At 53.5% G+C, this 21,958-nt stretch overlaps 1 protein-coding gene across 9 annotated transcripts; it reads right to left on the reverse strand.

Annotated features, from left to right (window-relative positions):
• Positions 1-80: 80 nt before the first annotated feature.
• On the reverse strand, positions 81-20,096 carry CTC1 (CST telomere replication complex component 1). Of its 9 annotated transcripts, XM_047832770.1 has the most exons (23): positions 20,003-20,096; positions 15,501-15,664; positions 10,957-11,194; positions 10,596-10,807; positions 10,121-10,265; positions 7,207-7,491; positions 6,978-7,106; positions 6,225-6,457; positions 5,926-6,103; positions 5,637-5,837; positions 5,006-5,132; positions 4,302-4,416; positions 3,834-4,161; positions 3,647-3,736; positions 3,209-3,402; positions 2,745-2,833; positions 2,478-2,652; positions 2,131-2,208; positions 1,565-1,709; positions 1,410-1,474; positions 989-1,154; positions 716-842; positions 81-560 (listed from the first exon to the last, which is right to left on the reverse strand). In XM_047832770.1, exons 1-23 carry the CDS (start codon positions 20,033-20,035, stop codon positions 421-423), a joined length of 3,657 nt encoding a protein of 1,218 aa, XP_047688726.1. In that variant the 5' UTR covers positions 20,036-20,096; the 3' UTR covers positions 81-420. The 9 variants fall into 9 exon arrangements, with proteins under 9 accessions (XP_047688726.1, XP_047688727.1, XP_047688731.1 ...); XM_047832771.1 differs by lacking the exon at positions 2,131-2,208; XM_047832772.1 differs by lacking the exons at positions 81-560; positions 716-842 and having other exon boundaries at positions 1,016-1,154; positions 1,397-1,474.
• Positions 20,097-21,958: the final 1,862 nt, after the last annotated feature.

Here is a 21,958-nt window from a genome sequence, read left to right on the forward strand (position 1 = left end):
GCAACAAACAAGAACCGAAATGATGGGCTGGCCGCCTGGAGGTCAGGAGGCCTGGGACCCTGAGAAAAGCAAGAGTGAGATACATCACCAGAGCTTTATTGCAGGCCAAGGGGCCTATCACAAATACCCCCCACCAAGGCAGAACCCAGGTGCTCAGGGCCACCTGTCAGGGCCAATGCCTTGACCCCTACCAGAAAAGAAGTATCAAGAGTGCCAGGATTTGCCCATTTCAACAATTTCAAGGCAGACCGGCACCAGAACAGAAAACTGTAGGAGGACAGCCAGTTTGTGAATTCGGGGACCTGGGGTCCCGGTGCGATCACAGAACAGGTAAGGGGACGACGAGGGGAGGAGATGGGCAGGGGCCTCAGGGCCTCCAACACCGCAGGAAGGACTTTCAGGCCACCCTTGAAGTCCCCGTTAGCAGGACAAGGAAAAGGCTCCCAGGGAGCTGGGGTGCTTGGGCTCCTGGATGGAAAGGCAGGACAGCTGGATCCTGGGATTCACACGAGTCAGGAGAGTCAGCTCCCCACACTGGAACCGCTGTAGCCGAGGAGGTTCTGCAACGGGAAGAGAGGAAAGTGTATGTCCTCTGCGTGTGGTCTGTCATCCCCGTCCATGTCTTCCTCCCCAGTTCTGGAAATGCCCCCAGCAATCGCTCGCTCTTCCCCCTTCCTCCTGGGACCCATCTGTCTACACACCCCTCCTCCCTTACCCAACACGGTGACCATGGAGGATTTCCTCTCAAGCTCAAAGGAAAGCACAACAGGACGGAGGACAGAAAAGCTGGTACAAAGCGTCCGGAGGAAGAGGACCAAAGGCTCATCAATCTTGGCTGAAGACTAGAAAGGCAGACTCAGGATTAAGTAGAATTCAATTTTTTACTTTTTTTTCCCCAGAAAAAAATTTTTTTTCAAATTCTTGAACTTTCTACCAAACCCTTGGGAATCTGGGTATCTAGCCCCCCCACCTCCCGGCCACGTCTCACCTCCACTTGGGCTCCAGGACCTGTAAATTGCAAGGCCACCTTCCCCGGCCCACGGACACACTCCAGGAGGGACGTCCACTCACTGGGACAGAGCCCTAGAGCCGTTGCCACGTGATGATTCTTACAGGTGACCAAAGCCTCGGCAGTGCCGTCCTCTACCAGGAGCCTGGGGGAAGGAGGGGCCGGGGAGAAGCAAGAACTCCCACGGCAAACCCCGGTGCCCTGGGGGGACCCGACACACCTCTCTGCCCGCCCCCCCCCCGCCCCGTCTTAACTCATTTTTCTTTAGTTCATCCATCCCCAAATACTTATGAAGCAATTCCCACAAGCCAGAAACTGTGCTAACAACAGGAGAGCAGACAGACGAAGCCACGTAGAAAAGAAATCAATGGAGCAATGGGTGCCCACCTTGTGCGCTCACCTGACGCTGGCCTGGATTATGGACGTCTGTGTGGGGCACGTCGAGCCCTGACGAGCACACCTTCCCTGCAGTGAGGACAGAGGTTGGACAAACCCACCTGGGCCCATCACAACTCCCTGCCACCCTGTGCCCGGCTCGCCTGGCCCCGCCCGTACCTGGGGGCAGAGGCTGGTACAGTGAGCACAAACCCACAGGAGCTGAAGGCTGAAGACAGAAACGATATGGCAAGAGGCGGTGGCCTGGAACGGGGCCCGGCTCCCCTGCAGTAGTTCAGCCAGGAAGATGCGGGGCAGGGGAGCACTGAAGACAGGGAGAGAGAGGTCAAGAACAGCCCACAGGGGTGAAAGCGAGCGAGGTCTGGAAGGACCGAGCAGGCACAGACGGGGACAGCGGTGGCTTCTGTAGTCTCCGGGAAGCCTCCTGACCCATTTTGCATCCTGACCTCTGACCACTGATCATTGCACAGGCTTGACCCAAGGTGTCAGCCAAGGAAGACAGCTACATTTTAGGCTGAAAAGCCTGGAAGGGCTTAGAACACTGAATCTTTCTGGGTAAAACAGTAATTCTCAGCATTTTTATTCAGGGCAGATCAAACCCTTCTGACTCAACATGCCCCACTAGCACTGGAGACTAGTTAGGACAAAACTCCCAGAGCCAGGACCACATGGAGGAAGCGGACGCAAGGCCACGAGGTCTGGGGATCGGGGCCTGGGGCACCGACCTGATGCTGGTCTCCGGGGGGAAGCTCAGGACCTGCAGGTAAGTGGATGGCCGGAAGCAACAGTAAACATTATGGGATCTGCAAGCGGAGGAGGAAGAGCGATGAGGGAAAGAAGCCAAGCGAGACCAGAACAGACACCGGGTCACAGGCTCAGACCCCTGAGGGACGCGCTCTGGCCCCGGCCCCGCCAAAGCAGAGGGAGGAAGGAGGCAAGGACCGGCCCGGAGCGTCCCTCGAGGGGAGAGGGCACGCACGGCACGCGGACAGCACGGACAGCACGTCAAAGGGACGGCGGGAGAACCGCGTCAGCAGGGAGGGGAGGCAGAGCCAGCCCCACAGATCCGCACCTGGAAATCTTTTTCTCCAGCTGGCCAAAGTAGACTCGGGCTCCTGGAAGGAGTCCCAGCGGGGGAGGCAAGTGTGGGTCTTTGATGTAGATGTCCAGGTGAGGGGGGAACGGACAGTCGGCAACCCGCACAGCTACGGTCAGCTTCACGCACCCCCTCGAGGTCCGAGCGGTGCCTACGGAAGGAGAGGGGAGGGTCGGTGGCACCTGCGAGGACCACAAAGTCCCCGCTAACCTATTTCTCACCCCCCAAAGGAGGCATCATTACCAGGCTTTGTCCAGAAAGGGGCCGGAAACGGTTCACACAGTGTGCGTGACAAAACCTCAGCTGAGAAGGACACCAGGGAATTGGTGTGGCTGTCGGGTCACAGAAATACAGGAACGGCAGAGTAAGAAAGCAGAGAACGGGAAGAGATTTGAGAACAAGCCACTGCTTGCACTAAAAAGGCCCTTCCTTGTCAATTTCTTCATTTTTTTTTAATATTTCCTTTTACTGCTACAGCTTTTCCTTAGTTGTGAGAAAGTCTGCTCACGATCTTTTCAGAACAAGAACTTGCCAGGGGGGAAGCCAGGCCTGAATCACCACTTCCACCTCCGAGGACGCCATTCCTCTAGGAGCTAAAGCGCTCCCAAGAGACGCACGCTACGGCGGAGAACGCTGTCCACCCAACCCAGCCGCGGGGGGAGGAGAGCGAGCGGCCAGAGCGGCCGGCGAAGCTGGCGGACATTTACTCGCCACTGAGCAGGTCGGCCAGCGAGGTCTCGGGCAGGGGCTTGTTGGCGTCAGGCGCGGCGGGGAGGTCCCGGCTGCTCTCAAGTTCCACGGTCCACTCGTCCCGCACAGTGAGGCAGGACGTGCAGCCGGCCAGCTCCAGAGGACGCTGCGGGACGCAGGACGGCCCGCCCTCCGCGAACAACAGTGGCGTCTGCCGGGGACAGGAAGACAACTCGGTGAGTGTGTCCTGCTCCAGAGGGAGGCTCACAAAATACCGGGGCGATTTTGTTTTCCTTCTGGAGCCTGGTGAGAGAAGCCGTCCAGATTCAGACAGGCTTTCCGCCTTTCCTCCGGGAGACCTCGACACTAGCCGGGCACTGCCGCTTGCTCTCCAGACCCCAAGCCAAAAAAGCCGTCCGGGGAAGGGTGAAGGAAGGACAAGGCGGGGCACTCACGGGAGGGCCAGGAGCCACCAGTCGGTACACTCGACCCGGGTGCAAGAACTCGAACCAGCGGATGGAGGAGCCACGGAAGACTAAGAGAACCTGGGGGGGGAGGGAGGGAGGGAGGGAGGTACTGGGGCCTCTGGCAGGAGCTAGGGGCACGGGATGCCAGGCCCCAGATCCCCACAGTCCAGGTTACCTTCTGATCCTTGCTCTCATCTCCCTCGGGCTCAGGTGGGCCCCATGCAGTCCCCTCCTTCCTCTGGGTGCCCCCAAGCCAGCGCCCTGATACGTAGAAGCTGAGAATGGGCTTGGGCACCTCTGGACTAGCTCCTGGGGGGACACCGAAGTTCCTCTTCATCAGTGCCTCCTTGTGGGACAGCAAGAACAGTCGGCTCTGTTCTGTGGGAGGGCCCTCTGGCAGGGCGGGCTCTGTCTGAGAAGGTGCGAGGGAGGCGGCTGAGAGAAGCAAGGGTCTCGGCACAGGCAGGATCAGGGCGTCAGCCAGGAAGAACTGGATATAGACCCTGTTGGGAGAGACAAGGAGGAGAGGTTTCTCATCGGTGCAGGCGCTGGGTGTCGTGGGCCCCAGACGCCCGCCACCCGCACCAGGCCCTTCCCTTCCCCTTGGAGGCTCAGGGGATCGCCGCCGCCCGGAAGGGCCGACCTGGCCTGCTGCTTCTGGATGAAGCCCGCCATGCTCAGCTCCTTACAAGAAGGGAAGGTGCTCCTGACGTTCCTCTCTATGATCAACTGGAACTTCTCTGTCCGCACCAAGCAGCCTAGAGAGAAAGTTTTCTCTTTTGGCGAGGGGAGAGAGTGATGGGCTGGGAAGTGGAGGGGACTACCCGGCAGGCCTCACAGCCCAGTCTAGGCCCGAGTTGCTCCCCTAATACAACGTGAGGGCCCAGGCCTGCCCCCCTCCTGAGATGCCATCTCCAAGGGAGAAACTGTCCTGGCCACGTGTCCAGGCCTGCCCCCGGCCTCCTCGGCCTCAATTCCACTTTCTCACAAATCCCTACAGGGCCTGTCCCTTGGTCTAAGAAACTTCCCTTTACAGGAACTTTCCCGGTCTATAAATCTCAGCAAGTCCAAAGAAGACCATCACTCTCCCAAACTAAGAAGCGTCATCTGCCGTGCACATCAGGAGCTACGGTAGGAGAGATGAACACTGGGAATTGGAGTCCTTGCTAGAAAAACCTTGGCTCCGGTCCTCTGCCAGTACTGGTGTCCCGGACTTGTCCCCGAACTTGTGGTTCAACATATGCCACTTAGCATCTCGAGAAAATCCCAGGAGATGCCCCCTCCCCAACCCTGCTGTTCTGAGACCCTCCCCGTCCACCATCTTCTCGCCACTTCTGAACTCCAAACCTATGAGCCGGGAGTCGCTGATGGGCTGAGAGTGCTTGGCCAGGATTAGACAGGGGAGGGAACCGCTTCTGTCCCGAAGCTGCAGGCAGCCTTTGTGAGATGAAGCCGCCAGAAGCCCAATTAAAATCTGCAGGGGGACGAAAGACAAGGTATCAAGTATTTAGCAAACACTCAGCATCTACTATGCTCCAGACGCCGCCAAATGTTAGCTACAAAGTGAACAGAAAAGACGCAGTTTCTGACCTCAAAGAACTCGTATCGGGTGGGGAAGACAGATATAAAAAAACACACACGCACGTTCACGCGTTCAGGAGCGGGGCAGAAAGCGTACGAATCAAGGTTGGAAGTAGGAGACCGTACGGGGCCTCACGGGACACAGGAAGGAGGGCGGGTTTATCTCACGAGCACTGGCAGAAACAAAAAAGGATTGAGAGCAAGAGAGCTTTGTGAGCCCAGGGAGGTTTTAGCCCACTCTCCCGTCTGCCGCAGAGAGAACGAACGGATCGGGCCGACAAGAGACGGGCGGTTAAGTAGAAGGCTAGTGCGGCCACAATGACGAGAAAGGGCGACGACAGCGGCAGGGAGGGCGGCAAAAACAGGGGTCCCTGAGCCCTGCTGGCGCCCCACCTACCTGGGGCGGGTGGAAGGTGGAGGGCAGCAGAGAGAGCCAGGACCACGACAGACGCTGGTTGAGCTGGCCGCTGGTCAGATGAGAGGCCTCCGGGAGGGGCAGGAGGGTCTTAGCGTCAAAGGCGGCCCAGGCCCTGCACCGGCCTTGGTCTTTCAGGGTGGCCAGAGTAGGGAAAGAGCAAGGGGTCTGCAGCCGCGTGTACTGTCAGGGAGAGCAGAGCAGTCACACCGCGCGCCCCGCGGTACGCTGGCCCTGCCACCCACCTCGCCTTCCCCGCACACGCTCGTACCTTCTGTAGGGGACAGTGATGTGGATCTTCGAGGATCTCCTTGTGGGCATTGCGACGGCTGCTGCCCGGCGGAGCTAGAACGTCCAGGACGGGGGCCAGAAGCTGCAGCCCCGGGCTGGGGTTCCCAGGACAGGAGTGCTGCAGGAGCTGGTGGTGTCTCAGCACGTGGGGACACAGCCTTGGCCAGGAGGAGAGGCGGTCGTGTCCCCCAAAGGCAGAGGCGCCTCTTCCACGCCCCTGCTCCCCTTTCCCAGGAGGCGTCCTACCCCCCAGGCCCCCAGCCCAGACCCCGTCCTCACTTGCAGGCCAGCTCCTCCAGTGCCTTGGTGGCCCACAGGTACAGGGGCAGTCCTAGCTGACGTTCCCACACCAGCTGCTCATACAGGGAGGCCCCCTGGGCCTGGTGGAACGACTGAGTCTCAGGCTTCTGGCAAGAGAAGCCCCGGAGCAGGATGGCGCCGTGGAGGCAGGGGGCCAGCACTGGCCTTCTCGTCCCTCCGCCCACGGACTGCAGCAGGTGAACGTCCTGGAGCTGGAGGAAAGCAGGACACGTGAAGAAGCAGAGGGGAAGCCCTCAACTGAACGAGCCCGGCAGAGTCACCGCGGTCACCCAGCCCGTCCTCCGGGGGAAACGTGACTTCTCCCGCACCGGCACCTCCTTCCAGGCCCCCTGCGCCTCGCCCGGTCACAAACCCTCCCCTGCGGAGAGCCCTCACCTCCCACGAGCTCTACTCTGCTTTTCGGCGGCCGGGAGGCCCCTGGCGGGTGCTGGGCCACCACTCAGCAGCTGCCTGAGACCGTCCTGGCCCCACGCGTGTCGTTCGGTCCCAGCATCACCTCCTCTATTCGAAGGCCCTTCCTGACCTGAGCCCAAACTGTTCTTGGCACAAGTCTGCCAACCCCACCCTCCAACACACAGTCTCTTTCTATATTTTTGCTGTAGACGTTCCTATACCCTGCTGCTAGTGCAAAAAACAAAACAAAACAAAAAGGCCAGTCCGTAAAGGCAGGGGGAGTTGCCGAGAGGACCTCTGAGCCGACCCCTCACCTACCTCCAGGGAGACTCCCGGCCGCACCACCTTCCGGAGGCTGTGGAACTGCTGGTAGGCGAGGCAGAGCGCCAGCTGCCCGTCCATCTCGTAGAGGCCGGCCGGCTGACTCAGCACGCCAGTGACCTTTCCCTGCCAACACGCCAAAGGTCCCGTCGGTCGCGATTTCCTCCCTCCTTGGAGACCCGCCTTTCCCGCCCCCCGAACTCTCGGATCTCTCCTTCGCGCTCACCGTGTATGACAAGAGCGTAGAGTTCCGGACAAGAGCTGCTTCCCTGTCCCCGTCCTGGGAGCTGCTGGGCGCGGGGAGTGGCGGGGGGTCAGCCTCCAAGAGGGGTCCATCCAGCTCCAGCTCCAGCTCCCGCACGCACTCCGGTCGCAGGGGCAGCAGATGGGAGGAGGGACTGGTCGTCCAAACGCGGTAACAGTGGCCGCGGATCCTGACCACTCGCAAGGCTGTCAGCACATAGGACCTACCAGGCCAGAGGGCTCGGTGCCACACCAGCTGGGCAGGGATCTGGCTCGTGCAGGGGCAGGCAACACGGTACATGAGACGCTTCCCACGACACTGCCCCTCTGCCAGAGTCTCTTTCCATCATGACTTGACTTCCAAGACCTGCTCCTCGTGAATTCTGCTCTGCGTCTTCAGCGGCCCTGTCTGCCAGTTAACTCTTAACCTTCTGGATCTCTTCCCTCTCACAGAAGATGCCACATGTTTCCCAATCCCTCCCTGAAGATACAAACCATCCCACCCAAACAGGGAAACATCCCATCCCAAAATTACAGCTTTTGCCTTTCCCCATCCCACCTTGTAACGTACAGATGACTCTCATTTACTTAACCCACACGTACGGAGCACATACGTATTCAGTGTTGGAAAAGATGTTAAGGGAAATACAATAGATTGGACCCTCTTTCCCCACATACTTTAAACCACTGGGGAACGCAGACACAAACGCAAGTAATGATACGGGGCCATATGCGATCAAGTGTCAAAAACCACACACATTCCGCAAGGTTCTGGGGAAAGAGAGAGGTGACCATGGGTTGGAATGATCAGGAAGACTCAGTGAAAGAAGCTGGCCCCTGCCCAGGGTCCCGAAGGATGTCTCTGCTTTGTCAAAGCGGAGAGGAGAGAGAAGGGGGATTCGCGCAGGAAGCAACATAAAGACGTCCGAAACTCAGGACAAGCAAGGCAGTGAGAACATGGGCCAAGATGGAGAAGGATCGCTCCTGGGAGTCTCAGGACACAAGATGGGAGAGCCAAGAGGAGAGAAAAAACCCAGAAATGACAAGCTGAAAACTTCATTTTATAGGAAAATGAGAGACATCAGAAGTACAAAAAGAAAATAAGCCTCGGAGAGCAGGGTATCCTATGGACTGGAGCAGTGTGGTTGTTGAAACTCACGCACCAGGGGAAGACAGACGGTTCTCAAATGCAACAACCTTCTAGGGCCGAGAGAACACACAGCCATTCGCAGGAGCTTTGAAACCCTCTGCCTACTCGGGACACCTGAACCCCCCGGTCTCCTGTGCCCCAGCTCACAGACCTCCATCTCTACTCTGCAACTGGGTGAGACCACCGACCAGAGGCCACCGACCAGACCGTGGACGCGAGGTATTGACGCCTCGTTGCGAGGTATTGCTAAGACCTCACCTAAGCTTACGGCTTGTGCAGGACGAGTAGTTAAGAGCGGTTTGACTGCACAGACGGGTGCCTCTGCTCCTCCCCCACTGCCCTCTGCTCCACAGACTTCCTTCCACCTCTCACTAGGACAGCCAATCCGAAGCCCCTCCGCCTTCACTCAAGACGCCGAGCATTTCTTTCCTCTGTGTGAGTGCCAGGATCCGAACGCGGACCCTGAGCCCTGCCCTGTCGGCCTCCCTTCGCCCCGAGCCTACCAGCAGCACACCAGCACTGCTCTGTTTCCTCAACTCCTCTTCTAAGGCAAAAGCCCCACTTGAGGAAGTCGGGCCCCCGTTACCCCAGTGCCAAACACTCTCCGGCGGGGCCGCTGTTCGGCAGCCTCGTGTCCCCAGATACCTAGCAACAGCGGGGACCCTGAACCTTTTCTTCTCTTTTCAGAGTCCAGTCCTTCATTTTCAAGAGATGATCTCAGCCCCTCCATCACAGAAGAGATTCCCTGGGGCCATCTAGGGTGACAGTACGTCTCCAATATGTCTCCTCCTCAGCCTATAAATATAGCAAGATCACTCCTCCCCTGTTCAGGCCAACTCTGCCCTGAACGGCATTTCCTGTGGTCTCTAGGGGACGGGAAACAGTCTAATGTAAAGAAAATACAGAGGCTCCTCCATAACCCAGGAGGAAAGACCAGACCAGAAATTTAGGCGGCCTCTAAGCGGTTTTAGTTTTAGTCGTTGCAGGTTCCTCGAACACACTAATAACTGCCACTTAAGCTCATGACACATACGGACACGAGAATTCTGACCGCGCTACCCCGTTTCAGAACTGCCTTTCCTGACATGCACAGAAGAGAGTCTTTTTAGCCTTTAATCGTTTCGAATGCTTTTGAAACATTATTCAGATAATCATGTGAGTCATAAGAAATTAAGTACCAAGTTTTCAAAAAAGTGCACACTGCAAAAAAATTTCAGAAAGCACACATACTTGGAGCGCCTGGATGGCTCGGTCGGTCGAGTGTCTGGCTCTTGATTTCAGCTCAGGTCGTGATCCCAGGATCGTGGGATCAAGCCCCAGGCTGGGCTCTGTGCTGAGTATGGAACCTGCTTAAGACTCTTTTCTCCCTCTCCCCTGCCCCTCTTCCCCACTCGTGCTCGGTCTCTCTTAAAAAAAAAGAAAAAAAAAAAAAAAAACGCACATATTTGATGTCTTAACGGTGCTAAAACGTATCGTTTTCTAACGCAGAGGAAAAACAAGCGATTCTGGCAGGTCTGAAAGAGTCACCCACGGTACACAAGTCATCCACTCAGACGAACTACACAGCAGAAAAGTCTGCCCCCTGCTTCCTGTGCGTCGGAATGATGTTCCCTGGACTCCTCCTTCAACAACGCTGTCCCAGAAAACTGCTCCCCGAGTTGCCTTCCTCTCCTACTGCTCTCTCTCCTGCAAAGAGCCCTGACGGCCCCTCCGCGACTCCACAGCCCGGACGGACCCCAGTCCTCACCTGCACGACGACGGACACGAGGCTGCCAGCTGGCGAGGATCCACCAAGAGACAGGACAAAGTGAGCTTTCTTCTGACTCCTCACCAGAGCGCTCACGCGAACCAGCTTCCCGGCCAGGTTTGGCTGCACGCCTCTGAGCTTGCCTCTAAAGAAGGAAGAAAGAGGAGAGGGAGAAGTCCTTTCCATTTCTTTTTCCCTGTAGATGCCTTCCCTTCCGCCATAAATAACCTAGTGGTGATTTAAAATTGCCAAAGCGATCATTCCCAAGACTCCCTTCAAACTCTTCCTGACCTTAGATGAGGCAAACTTCACTTGAAGACACCCACTCCTGATACCCAGAGAGGCCCCATCGCCCCCCGCATCTGGAACACTCCACCCGTCCTGCTCCCAGAACCTTTCTCCCCTCCTCCCACCAGCCCACCCCCTCCTCCCGGCTGCATGGCGCTCTGTCCTCCCCCCGACAGGGAAGGACTACCTGTGCCTGAGCAGGCGGGAAGCGGTCTCTGGATAGAGAACAGAGAGAGGGCTGAGGGAGCTCGGACTGCTGGTCAGGGGGAGCACTGGCACCGGAGCACTCAAGAGCTCCAAGTGTCCTTCCCCTGAAGAACTCCACCTGGGAGGAGGGAGGTAGCTCCAACTGGGGAACAGAAAGAGATGGCCCAACCAAGAGAGGTCCAGATCTATGAGCTAGAAAAAACCAAGAGCAAGGATTAGCCAGGATCCTAGCGTCCCATCCACCCTTCTCCACCTTTCTTCCCTCAGAGACTTAATTTCCTCGCTCCCTAGATACCATTCTTGTTAGGATCTGAGCATCCGACCTTCACCTTCCTACTCACCTCACAGCCCAGGACACCAGTGTTATCTTTCACATAGAGGTCTCCTTTCCTGCACTCTTGTTCCAAGTCCCCTGACAGGTCTGTTAGTGTCCCTAAGAGTAACAGCCGCTCCCGGGGTAGGGGAGTCCCACTTGGTCCAGCCTCTTGGGCCCAAGCCTGGTATGCATTACTGCTCCAGGACAGGTGGCTGCAGCATGGGAGGTTTTGGTGGGTCTTGAGGTCCTGTACTGAGACAAAGCTGCAGAGGGAAGGGAGCAGAGGTCCTGCAAAGCCATATCCAAGCCTAGAAAATTATCCTTAACCCCAACAAATCCCCCAAGTTCCCAAAGAAAAGTCAACAGAAAACATGGACGAAGAGAGGAGTTTGACTCAAGGGCAAAGGCCCCAAGGGCGGGGACGCTCAGTCGGTTGAGCATCGGATTTTTGATTTCGGCTCAGGTCGTGATCCTGGGGTTGTGGGATCGAGCCCTGAGTCAGGCTCCGTGTTGAGCATGGAGTCTGCTTAGGATTCTCTCTCCCTCCCTCTACTCCTCTCCTCAGCTCACTCACTCTCTCTCTAAAATTAAAAACAACCAAGGGGCACTTGGGCGGCTCAGTCCATTAAGCATCTGATTTCAGTTCAGGTCATGATCTCACAGTTCATGAGTTTGAGCCCCATGTCGGGCCCTGTGCAGACAGCTCAGACAGAGCCTGGAGCCTGCTTCGGATTCTGTGTCTCCCTCTCTCTCTCGCCCCACCCCTGCTCAGGCTCTGTCTTTCTCTGTCTCAAAAATAAACATTAAAAACAAACAACAAAAAAGCCTTAGGGCTAAAAGCCTAAGGACATGAGGATGGGGTCTAGGCCCAAAGACTAGGTAGTAAGGCAGGCAGGAACAAAGTCGGTGCTGAGTGACATTTTGAACAAGACGGAGCTACAGGGGACCCAGAAACACAAAGGAGTAAAAGAACAGCCCGAGGGCAGGAGTGTGGGGATAACAATGGCCACACTCAGCTCCCCTGGTGGCGTCTGGGCTCTTAGCTCCACAGAGAACTCCAGTGCAGCCGCCACGGCCTGTGCCTGACGGCTCGACCTCAGCGGCCCCGGCCAGGCTTCCTTCCTGGTCTGGGAGATCACAGAACTCTCGACTGGCGGGGAAGCAGAGGCTGAGACGGGAGTCGCTTTCAAGAGCTCCCCGATCTCAGAAGATGCTTAGGATCAGCCGTTCCCAAGGCAAGTGCTGCAACACCGCCCACCACTATCCATGACGAGGCGGAGCGTGGATAACGTGGTAACAGGCGAACTTATCACGGTCGGGACAGATTCACACCTGTAATCCCGTGACTGCACACACTGGCATGCTCACCATCTTCTGAGCAGAAAGAAGAGAAAGGATAAAGATACAGAACGTCGTAACTCACCCTCCTCTGTATCACGAACATGACCCCCGTGTGGGTACCAACAGCGGGGAACGCTGTCCTAGACGGCCCACTCCCCTTCCACACCTGCTTCCTTCTCTCCCACACGGATGTGCACAGCATAAAAGGCAAAGATGGTAACCAGTATGTGTCGAGTCCCTGTTACGTACACACGATACTGGGCCCGTTCCCGCTCAGTGATTCACTGAAGCTTCACCCCAAATCACGTAAACACTACCAGCGAGGAGACTTTGAGAAGTCAGGAACCCAGGGGTGTAGGTGGCAAAGCCAAGGGTGGTGCCTCGCTCAAAAGCCCATGTTCTTTTCCTGTTTCTCTACTGCTCTAACGGCCCGGGACAAAGCAAGTGGAGACACCTTCAGGACAGAAAACAGTAAGGACAGGGGTCACTCTCCCCAGACTCTTCAGGGTCTAGGTCAGGAAACTGAAGGTGAGAACCTCAAATCCTTGCATCTGTCACTGCTCTCCAACTTTCACTGCTTAACATACTGCCTGGCACACTGCAGGCACGTGACCAAGGAGAAAGGAAACAGATGATTAAAATCTTTGAACCTGTCAAACAATTCCTGTTTGATCCCCACCCACCGTTCTTTACAGACTCACTTCTACGTAACCTGCCATCGATTTTCCGTTTATCTTGAAAACAACAAGAAACTTCAAAAAGCTTCCAACTTTCCTAACAATTCCTGGCTTCCCGCTTCTCCGTTGTTCTAGCAACGCCAGAATCTGGAGAGATTCGGATCTCTTTCGTCTTAGACTGATCACAGAGGCCACGAGGCGCATACTCGGCTCACCTGCGGGAGACTCTACGCCACTGCCAGAGGCTGCACAACCTCCTCTACTAGGACTAATCGGTAAGTAGTTCTCTGTCCCAGGGCCCTTCCCATGTTAGCAGGACAGTTTTCTCCTGAGACTTCATCCTGTGTTTACATCAACAACGTATTTAACCTTAATAGTTACGGACGTGGACGAGGACTGTAGGAAAAGATGGGAAACCGGAGGCCCGTGGATTAGGATGAGAAGAGTTACACGGGAAGAAAAGTGCCCCCAGGCAAGCGTGTCCTGAGAAATTACTTTGGGATTCAAATAAGACATCATTTCATACCCATCAAAGAGGCAAAAAAACCCCATTTTTTTAAACAAACCCCAGGTTTGGAAAAGGTTCCGGATGTAGACGTATACCGCTGCGTGTATCCGCTGGTACGACTCCACTCACGGGAAAGCAACGTGCAAACGGCTAGCAAGGCCGCTGTGTGCACACCCGCGGAGCCTGCACTCCCCTTCAGGACAGCGGGTGCTGCCGGAGAAGGGCAGGGAGCCGGATCAGGGTAGAGCGCTCAGGAGATTCCACCGAACCTATCACGCTTCACTGCTCGTAAAGAAGAACTGAGGGGCGCCCGGGTGGCTCAGATCATGATCTCGGGGTTCGTGAGTTCGAGCCCCGGATCACGCTCTGCAACGACAGCGTGGAGCCTGCTTGAGATTCTCTCTCTCCGTCTCTCTCCGCCCCTCTCCTGCTCATTGTCTCTCACGCTCTCAGAATAAACAAACTTGAAAAAATAAAAATAACAAAGAACTGGAGCCAACACGGCAAACGTGAAGGTTTTCAAAAGGTGAGCAGGAGTACCGACTGTACGATGCAGCAAGCGCACTGCTTCCTCGGAGGCCTTCCACACGCAGCACCTTCTCAACGAAGGAAGCAGTGCGTTGATTTACATTCTGGCGGGCCAGCACGCGTAGCTACCATCGGCTTATAACAAATCCACGGCTGAGAAAACAATTCAGAATTCTGAAAATGACGTTTCGGATAACAGAGTACAGTTAAGCTGTCTTCTCACCAAAGATCCCTCGCCTTTGCGGAGACGGAGCACAGGGCCGAGCGACGTCAAACGGCCATAAGCAGGGTCAGCCCAGGGAAAAAGTATCCTCCGCTCGAGTAAGTTTGGGAGATGCCTAATTAAACAAAGCTAAACAGATCTGCACCTTTTTTTATTTTTTAGAGGACAAAGAGTGATACGTATATTCACATCATAACAGAATACCATGCAGCAGTAAAAGAGATGAGCTAGAGCCATCATTAGGAGTGAGTCTCACGAGCACGAGGCACAAAAAGCAAACTGCAGAGGATATATAAGGTATGGTGCCATTTATATAAAAGCAAGAAGTATGCAAAACTCTACAGTATACTGCTTAGGGACAGACACATGTGCAATAAAAACATACTGGGTGGCTCGGTAGATTGAGCGTCTGACTTCAGCTCAGGTCATGAGCTCACGGTTCGTAGGTTCAAGCCCCACAACGGGCTCTGTGCTGGCAGCATGGAGCCAGCTTCAGATCCTCTGTCTCCCTCTCCCTCTCTGCCCCTACCCTGCACATGAGTGTGCACGCACACGCTGTCTCTAAAATAGACCTGAGAAAATATATAGACGTACGTATATGTAGAACGTGTATATGTTTATATAGAAATAAAAACACAGGAATTAACACACCCCATATTTGAGATAGTGGTTCCTTCCGTGAGGAAGTAATTGAATTTCTTTTCACAGGCCTTTCAGAGCCTTTAAAACGTTAATGAGCCTTGTGACTTTCCCAGAGAAGGTTATCACATGTTCAGTGTCTCTTAAACTCATTTAGCCATGGAACGAACCCTTTTCTTGTGGTAACTTATTAACACTGCCTTGAACAGTTTAAGAAACACAAGCGTTGTAAAAAAAAAAACCCAAAAACTAAATACCTTCAGAAGACTTTAAACTCCACAGTTTCAAACACAACTAATCTGCACTTGCTGACGTCTTAATGCTCCATACCTTAGTTTCCTAATACACAAAAGAGTATCAGCCTCTCCACCTTGGGGGTCCTTTTTCCAAATTTTCTGTCTTTCCGTCTTCCTCCCTCTTCTCCTTGTCCCTAACAAGACTGATGTCCCCTGACATCAGTCAATTAAGGAGAACCACAGGTAAGGAAAGCAGCGTAATGGAGGCTGGAGGAACCCAGCAGAAGGGGCTCGATAGACCTTTTCCTCCCCGTGGCACCGCTTCCCCTCAGGCTTGTCATTTTCCCCTTAACTACAGGTCATTCCGTTTCAGTCCCAAAGTTAACTTCCTCTCTTAGAGAGCCCGCCTCTCCTTACCTGTAGCTGAGGGGCAGGGGAAAACCCTGGTTCTTTCCCTGGGACAACCAGATGGTCTTCACACAGTCAATTACCAACTGAGTCAACTGGACATCGGGCTCCGTGCCAGCTGGACACAGGGTCTCTTGGATGAAGGTCCGGGCAGCCTCAAGCCAGGCCTGCTCCTGAGGAAAGTGAATCTAGTTAAAACATCTTCCTAAGCAACCTGCCCACCAATGAAATTTGGGGAATAAAGCAATAAAAAGAGAAATTAAGAGGGCACGTAAATAAAGAAGACAAGCCACAGAGTTGAGCCATTAGAAGAAACCTTAGGCGTGACGTAATTCAGTCACACCTCAGGTCTGACCTCCTTCTCCTGTAGGTGCCGTGTAATAACCAATTGCCCCGCTGGAGCTATGCAGGTGGCCTTACACTGCTCTGTGACACCCCCGTGGGTCTCCCCCAACACCTTGGACATACGTCTAAGATCCATGATCACCAGGTACAATATAGTGGTATCCCATCTTACGTGGGGTCTGGTTCTAAAGCCAGCAAGCTGAGAAATACTCAAAATCACCCTTGAAAAAAATCCTTTCTGTTGCTCATAAAGAATATGACAAGGCGGGGCAGGGCGCCTGGGTGGCTCAGTCAGTTAAGCGTCCCACCTCGGCTCAGGTCATGATCTCGAGATTCGGGAGTTCAAGCTCCGAGTCGGGCTCTGTGCTGACAGCTTGGAGCCTGGAGCCTGCTTCAGATTCTGTCTCCCTCTCTCTCTGCCCCTCCCCACTCTGTCTCTGTGTCTCTCTCTCAAGGGTAAACATTAAAAAAAAAAAAATGACACGGTATCATACGGAAACAAGTATATTTAAACATACCGCATTATAAGCAGTATATAAAAAGGACACAATATAATTTATTTATTTTTTGTAATTTTTTTTTTTTAATGTTTATCTATTTTTGAGACAGAGAAAGACAGAGCATGAACGGGGGAGGGTCAGAGAGAGAGGGAGACACAGAATCCGAAACAGGCTCCAGGCTCTGAGCTGTCAGCACAGAGCCCGACGCGGGGCTTGAACTCATGGACCGCGAGATCGTGACCTGAGCCGAAATCAGACGCTCAACCGACTGAGCCACCCAGGCGCCCCAGGACACAATATAATTTAAAAAAATTTTTTAATATTTATTTTTCAGGGAGAGAGACAGAGACAGAGCATGAGCAGGGGAGGGGCAGAGAGCGAGGGAGACACAGAATCAGAAGGAGGCTCCAGTCTTTGAGCTGTCAGCACAGAGCCTGACGTGGGGCTCAAACTCACAAACTGTGAGATCATGACCTGAGCCAAAGTCGGATGCTAAACCAACTGAGCCATCAAGCGCTCCTAATTTTTAATCATTTATTTTTTTTCAGTCAAGTATATACACGAGAGTTCCCATAAGCTAAATCAACGTTAAGATATAATCCCACTGGATTTGTTTTCTGCTCTGTCTTTTCAGCTCAGATGTAGGCTTCCTAAGGAGCACATGAACCACTTTATATACCTACCACACATTCTGGACACACAGTTGTCTGTCTATAGAAAGCTCGAGAAAAGGGGACCAGTTTGGCCTACTTCCAACGCTGGTTTCCTTCGTTTTAAAACTCTGACAGAGGGGCGCCTGGGTGGCACAGTCGGTTAAGCGTCCGACGTCGGCCAGGTCACGATCTCGCGGTCCGTGAGTTCGAGTCCCGCGTCGGGCTCTGGGCTGATGGCTTGGAGCCTGTTTCCGATTCTGTGTCTCCCTCTCTCTCTGCCCCTCCCCCGTTCATGCTCTGTCTCTCTCTGTCCCAAAAATAAATAAAAACGTTGAAAAAAAAAATTTTTTTTTTAAATTAAAAAAAAAAATTCTGACAGAGTTCAACAGTACTGAGGGGCAGGACCTTTATTCCAATCCCCAGTGATAATTCTAAACCATCACAGGTCGATCCCTTGTTCCTCCAGCGCTCTTCTATTAACCTTCTGGTCAATCCTCCACATTCAGTCAATCTTTAGCAGCCTGAGAAACCAGTCTTCACGTTCTAGTGACTTCAGTGTTCTTGTAAACAGCCCTACCACTAAACCTCACCTTCACTCCACCTTCGCTAAACACTGTCACTCATGGCCACGGATATCAAAATTGGGGCACCTAGGGGCGCCTGGGTGACTCAGCTGGTTGAGCGTCTGACTCTTCATTTTGGCTCAAGTCATGATCCCAGGATTGTGGGATTGAGTCCAGCGTCAGGCTCCGCGCTGACAGTACGGAGCATGCTTGGGATTCTCTCTCTTTAAAATAAAATGTAAGGGGGCACCTGGGTGGCTCAGTCGGTTAAGCATCCGACATCAGCTCAGGTCACGATCTCGCGGTCTGTGGGTTCGAGCCCCACATCGGGCTCTGGGCTGATGGCTCAGAGCCTGGAGCCTGTTTCCGATTCTGTGTCTCCCTCTCTCTCTGCCCCTCCCCCACTCACGCGGTCTCTATCTCTCTCAAGAATAAATAAGCATTTTAAAAATTTCAAAATAAATAAGGTCTTTTTTTTTTAATTTTTTTTTAACGTTTATTTATTTTTGAGACAGAGAGAGACAGAGGATGAACGGGGGAGAGTCAGAGAGAGAGGGAGACACAGAATCTGAAACAGGCTCCAGGCTCTGAGCAGTCAGCACAGAGCCTGACGCGGGGCTCGAACCCACAGACCGCGAGATCATGACCTGAGCCGAAGTCGGACGCTTAACCAACTGAGCCACCCAGGCGCCCCTAAATAAGGTCTTTAAAAAAAATTGGAGGGGCACCTGGATGGCTCAGTTAAGCACCCGACTTCACTCAGGTCATGGTCAGTGGGTTCCAGCCCCGTGTCGAGCTCTATGCTGACAGCTCAGAGCCTGGAGCCTGGAGCCTGCTTCGGATTCTGTGTCTCCCTCTCTCTGCCCCTCACCCACTCATGCTCTGTGTCTCTTTCTCTCAAAAATAAACACTGAAAAAAAATTTTTTTAATTGGCCCATGCCATCATTCAGCACTGCCTCACCAACGTAAGGAGAGCCTCACCCAGGCTCTCATATTTTCTGTCTTCTTTTCTAGCTCCTGAGGGCCTGTCCACTACTTGGCACTGAATATACTACTTGGCATTGCATATACTACTGTTTTTCAAAGTGGCGCCACTGCCTCGGAATCACCCAAGTTTCTTTTTGTTTTTTAATGTTCTGAGCTATCAGCACAGAGCCCGACGCGGGGCTCGAACTCATGGAACCGCGACATCATGACCTGAGCCGAAGTGGGACGCTTAACCAACTGAACTAACCAGGTGCCCCAGAATCACCTAAGTTTTATTAAAAATGTGAATTCATGGATCTCACATGCTGAATCAGAATCCTGGCAGGAGCGGGGGACACAGAAATCTCTCTTTTAAATACGCTTCCCCAGATCAGTACTGATAAAGGCTGAAGTCTGAGAACACTATACATTTTTCCCTCAACGACCTCAGCCACTGGATGTCTTTACTAGCCATCCATAGATGCGAATTTAGCTGAGCTCTATCTCAAGCTGTAATAACATCCATCTGCCTACCCGATTCTCCACCTCGCCAACGTACAGGCACCACACATCCCAGCACTGTGCTGTTCAAAAAAAACAAAAACCACTCCTCTTCCAACGTTCACTAATTGGCAGGTTGCACCCTCAACCAAATAATTCTACCCTGAAACCCCAAGTCCTCCTTTAATGCCTTCCTTTCCCTACACAAGACCCAAGTCCTTTAGATAGACTCTACCTCCTTTTTTTTTAAACTGTCTTCACTTCTGGAACCTCAACATTGCTGCCTTGGTCGGGGTCACCATCCTCTCTCACTGCTTTTCAACCGCAGCCTTCTAACTGGTACTCTGCACCGCTATCTCAGGAAAGGAAAACTCCAATCGCTCTTCTGCTTAAAACCCTCCACTAACTCCCGATTATCCTCAGTTTAGGGTCGCTATTTAGCAAGACTTCTAAGCCGGTCAGCTCTCACTCCTCCATCACCACCCAACTGAACTTGAGTTTTTCAGAGATACCTGTTTCTATCTCTTGCTTCTGAACATGTCTTTGCCTCCGCCTTGAAACCTCTTTCAGAGCTTTTTTTTTTTTGCCTGGCTAACCCCTACGTGCGCTTCGGGTCTCAGACGTTTTTTCTCGATCGTCGTTATTCCTTCACCCTGCAGCTGCGTCAGGGGCCTCCCCCCCCCCCCCCCGGAACCCTCAGCCCCACCGGGCTCCACGAGTCCGCTCCCGGCTTCGCCACCGGCTGGAAGCCTGCAGAGTGGGCGGAGACGTGTCCGAGGCTCCCAGCTGGCGCCCCGGGAACAAACAAACACATTCGCAGAAACCAGCGACGGTGGGAGGAAGGACAGCCTCCCAGGCCCCCCTCGCCCGGGCGCGGCCGGGGCAGGCACGGAGGCAAAGAAACATGGTGGAGGCAGCAGGAGAAAGGGGAGAATCCGGGCACACGAGGAAAAAGGGACGAGGGACGGAGAACGGCACTCACGGAGTCGGGAGCCGGAGCCGTGGCGGCCTCCATGATGCGCCCGAGGCTACGCCCAGGGAGAGCCCGCGAACGGCCGTCGCGCGAGGGCTCTCGGGAAGGCCGCTCCGTGACGTCATCGGTGGGCGCGGCCGCGGCTCCGCCTCCGGCTCCGGGTGTCCCTGCGCAGCCGCGGTGACTCTGGTGCCCCCCCAAGTGCTCGCCCGTGACTTCCTGTCTGGCCTCCCCCGGAACGGGCTCTAGCGCAGGTGCTCTAACGCAGCCCGCCTGGTTGGTCGCTCGTAAGCATCTTTCGATCTCCCTGATCATACCAACCAGAGAGAGCTGTCTCTTTAGTGCAGCCTGAGCACATCATTCATACTTACGTGACGGCCTTGGCTCACTGTTGTAATTGTTTCTCCGCTATGCTGTACCTAGAAGCTTTATCCTACTTATTCTGTTTTTCCGTGTATCCTGGTGCCTAGAACAGTGATCGTTGCTAATAAGAGCTGGGGGCGTCTGGCTGGCTCAGTCGGAAAAGCATACGACTCTTTTATTTTTTAAGTTTATTTTTGAGACAGATTGAGAGAGACAGGAGGGGAGAGAGGGAGAGTGCCAAGCAGGCTCCGAGCTGTCAGCACAGAGCTCAAATTCAAACTGAGATCATGACCTGAGCTGAAACCAAGAGTCAGCGGCTTAACCCACGGAGCCATCCAGGCACTCCCTGGGCAGAGATTACTTACATAAAACTTTAAACCATGTCTTTCTTTGAAATATATATGCATATGAACTGGGTAAATATTTGTGGCTCAACTAATGAAAGCGTTTTGCTCTTTCTACCGCAGTCAACCAACCAAGCATTCCCTGGCTTAGGAGGCAGTGAGTGAACAGAATTCAGGCAACTATGCACCAGGCACTGGGAGGGGAAGACAGGAGATTAGAAAGGTAAAGTGAGGAGGTTGGGGGAATATGCGAGAGAAGTTAAGGGGTACAAACTTCCAGTTATAAGTCACAGGGATGAGTCACAGCATAGAGAATATAGTCAACAATACGGTAATAGCTTTGTGCTGACTTACCGTGGTGAGCATTTCGTAACGTATATGATTTCTGAATCACTCTGTTGTTTGATTGAAACTAATAATAGCATTGCATGCCAACTCTACTCCAACTAAAAATTCAAACTTTAAGAAAAAATAAAATAAAGTACAGCGAAAGAGGGGCATTTAAAGTTGTAAACTTGTAGCAGCTTCCAGTTGTTTTTGGAACAAGATAGTAGAATATTCTAAGTATGAACATTGTAGGGGCTCCTGGGTGGCTCTGTAAAGCGTTGACTTCTGCTCAGATCATGACCTCGCGGTTTGGAGTTGGAGCCCCGTGTTGGGCTCTGTGCTGACAACTCAAAGCCTGGAGCCTGCTTCAGATTCTGTATCTCCCTCTCTCTCTGCCCCTTCCCCGTTCATGCTCTGCCCCCTCCCACTCAAAAATAAATAAACATACAAAAACACTGTAGACAATAAGAATGCTCTAGTCATCATTTAACAGGAGAACATAGGCTTTAATTCTACAACTTATGGTATCCCCTAATTCAATTGCACATTCGACGCGAGCTCTCTATTCCTGCAGTGCATTGCAGTGACAAATTGTGTAGAAAGTGAATCTTTGCAGTCACTCCCCATGATTACATTAGGTATGTTTCTTGCCTTTTCACCGAAACAACAAATTCCCCCCAAAACACCCTTGTTAAAACGCCTGTCAAAGCCTGAAGTCCCAAACCTCATCATTCCTTTTGCTTTCAATGTTTTCTGGACTCTGGAAGACTCCCTGTAGTTACCAAATCCATGAAGATATGCCCTACATCCTGGGATTTACTTTTGATGGTTCACAGGAGGGAGCGTTGAGTATCAGTGACAGTGATCAGAGAAAGTTGTACTTCTCACCCTCACCACCCTCCCTTCACTGGTGTCATTTAAATGTCAGGCT

Source organism: Prionailurus viverrinus, chromosome E1 (assembly GCF_022837055.1).
Source record: "Prionailurus viverrinus isolate Anna chromosome E1, UM_Priviv_1.0, whole genome shotgun sequence".
NCBI classification, from domain to species: Eukaryota; Metazoa; Chordata; class Mammalia; order Carnivora; family Felidae; genus Prionailurus; species Prionailurus viverrinus.

Excerpts from the sequence above, each read along its gene's own strand:
- CTC1 (XM_047832770.1), bottom strand. The coding sequence starts at position 20,035 with ATGGAGGCCGCCACGGCTCCGGCTCCCGACTCC. Across the intron at positions 11,195-15,500 it reads CCCCTGCCCCTCAGCTACAG|CTTTGTCTCAGTACAGGACC; the intron begins GTAAGGAGAGGC and ends TTCCCTCTGCAG. Across the intron at positions 2,834-3,208 it reads GCCGACCTGCTCAGTGGCGA|CCACACCAATTCCCTGGTGT; the intron begins GTAAATGTCCGC and ends GTGACCCGACAG.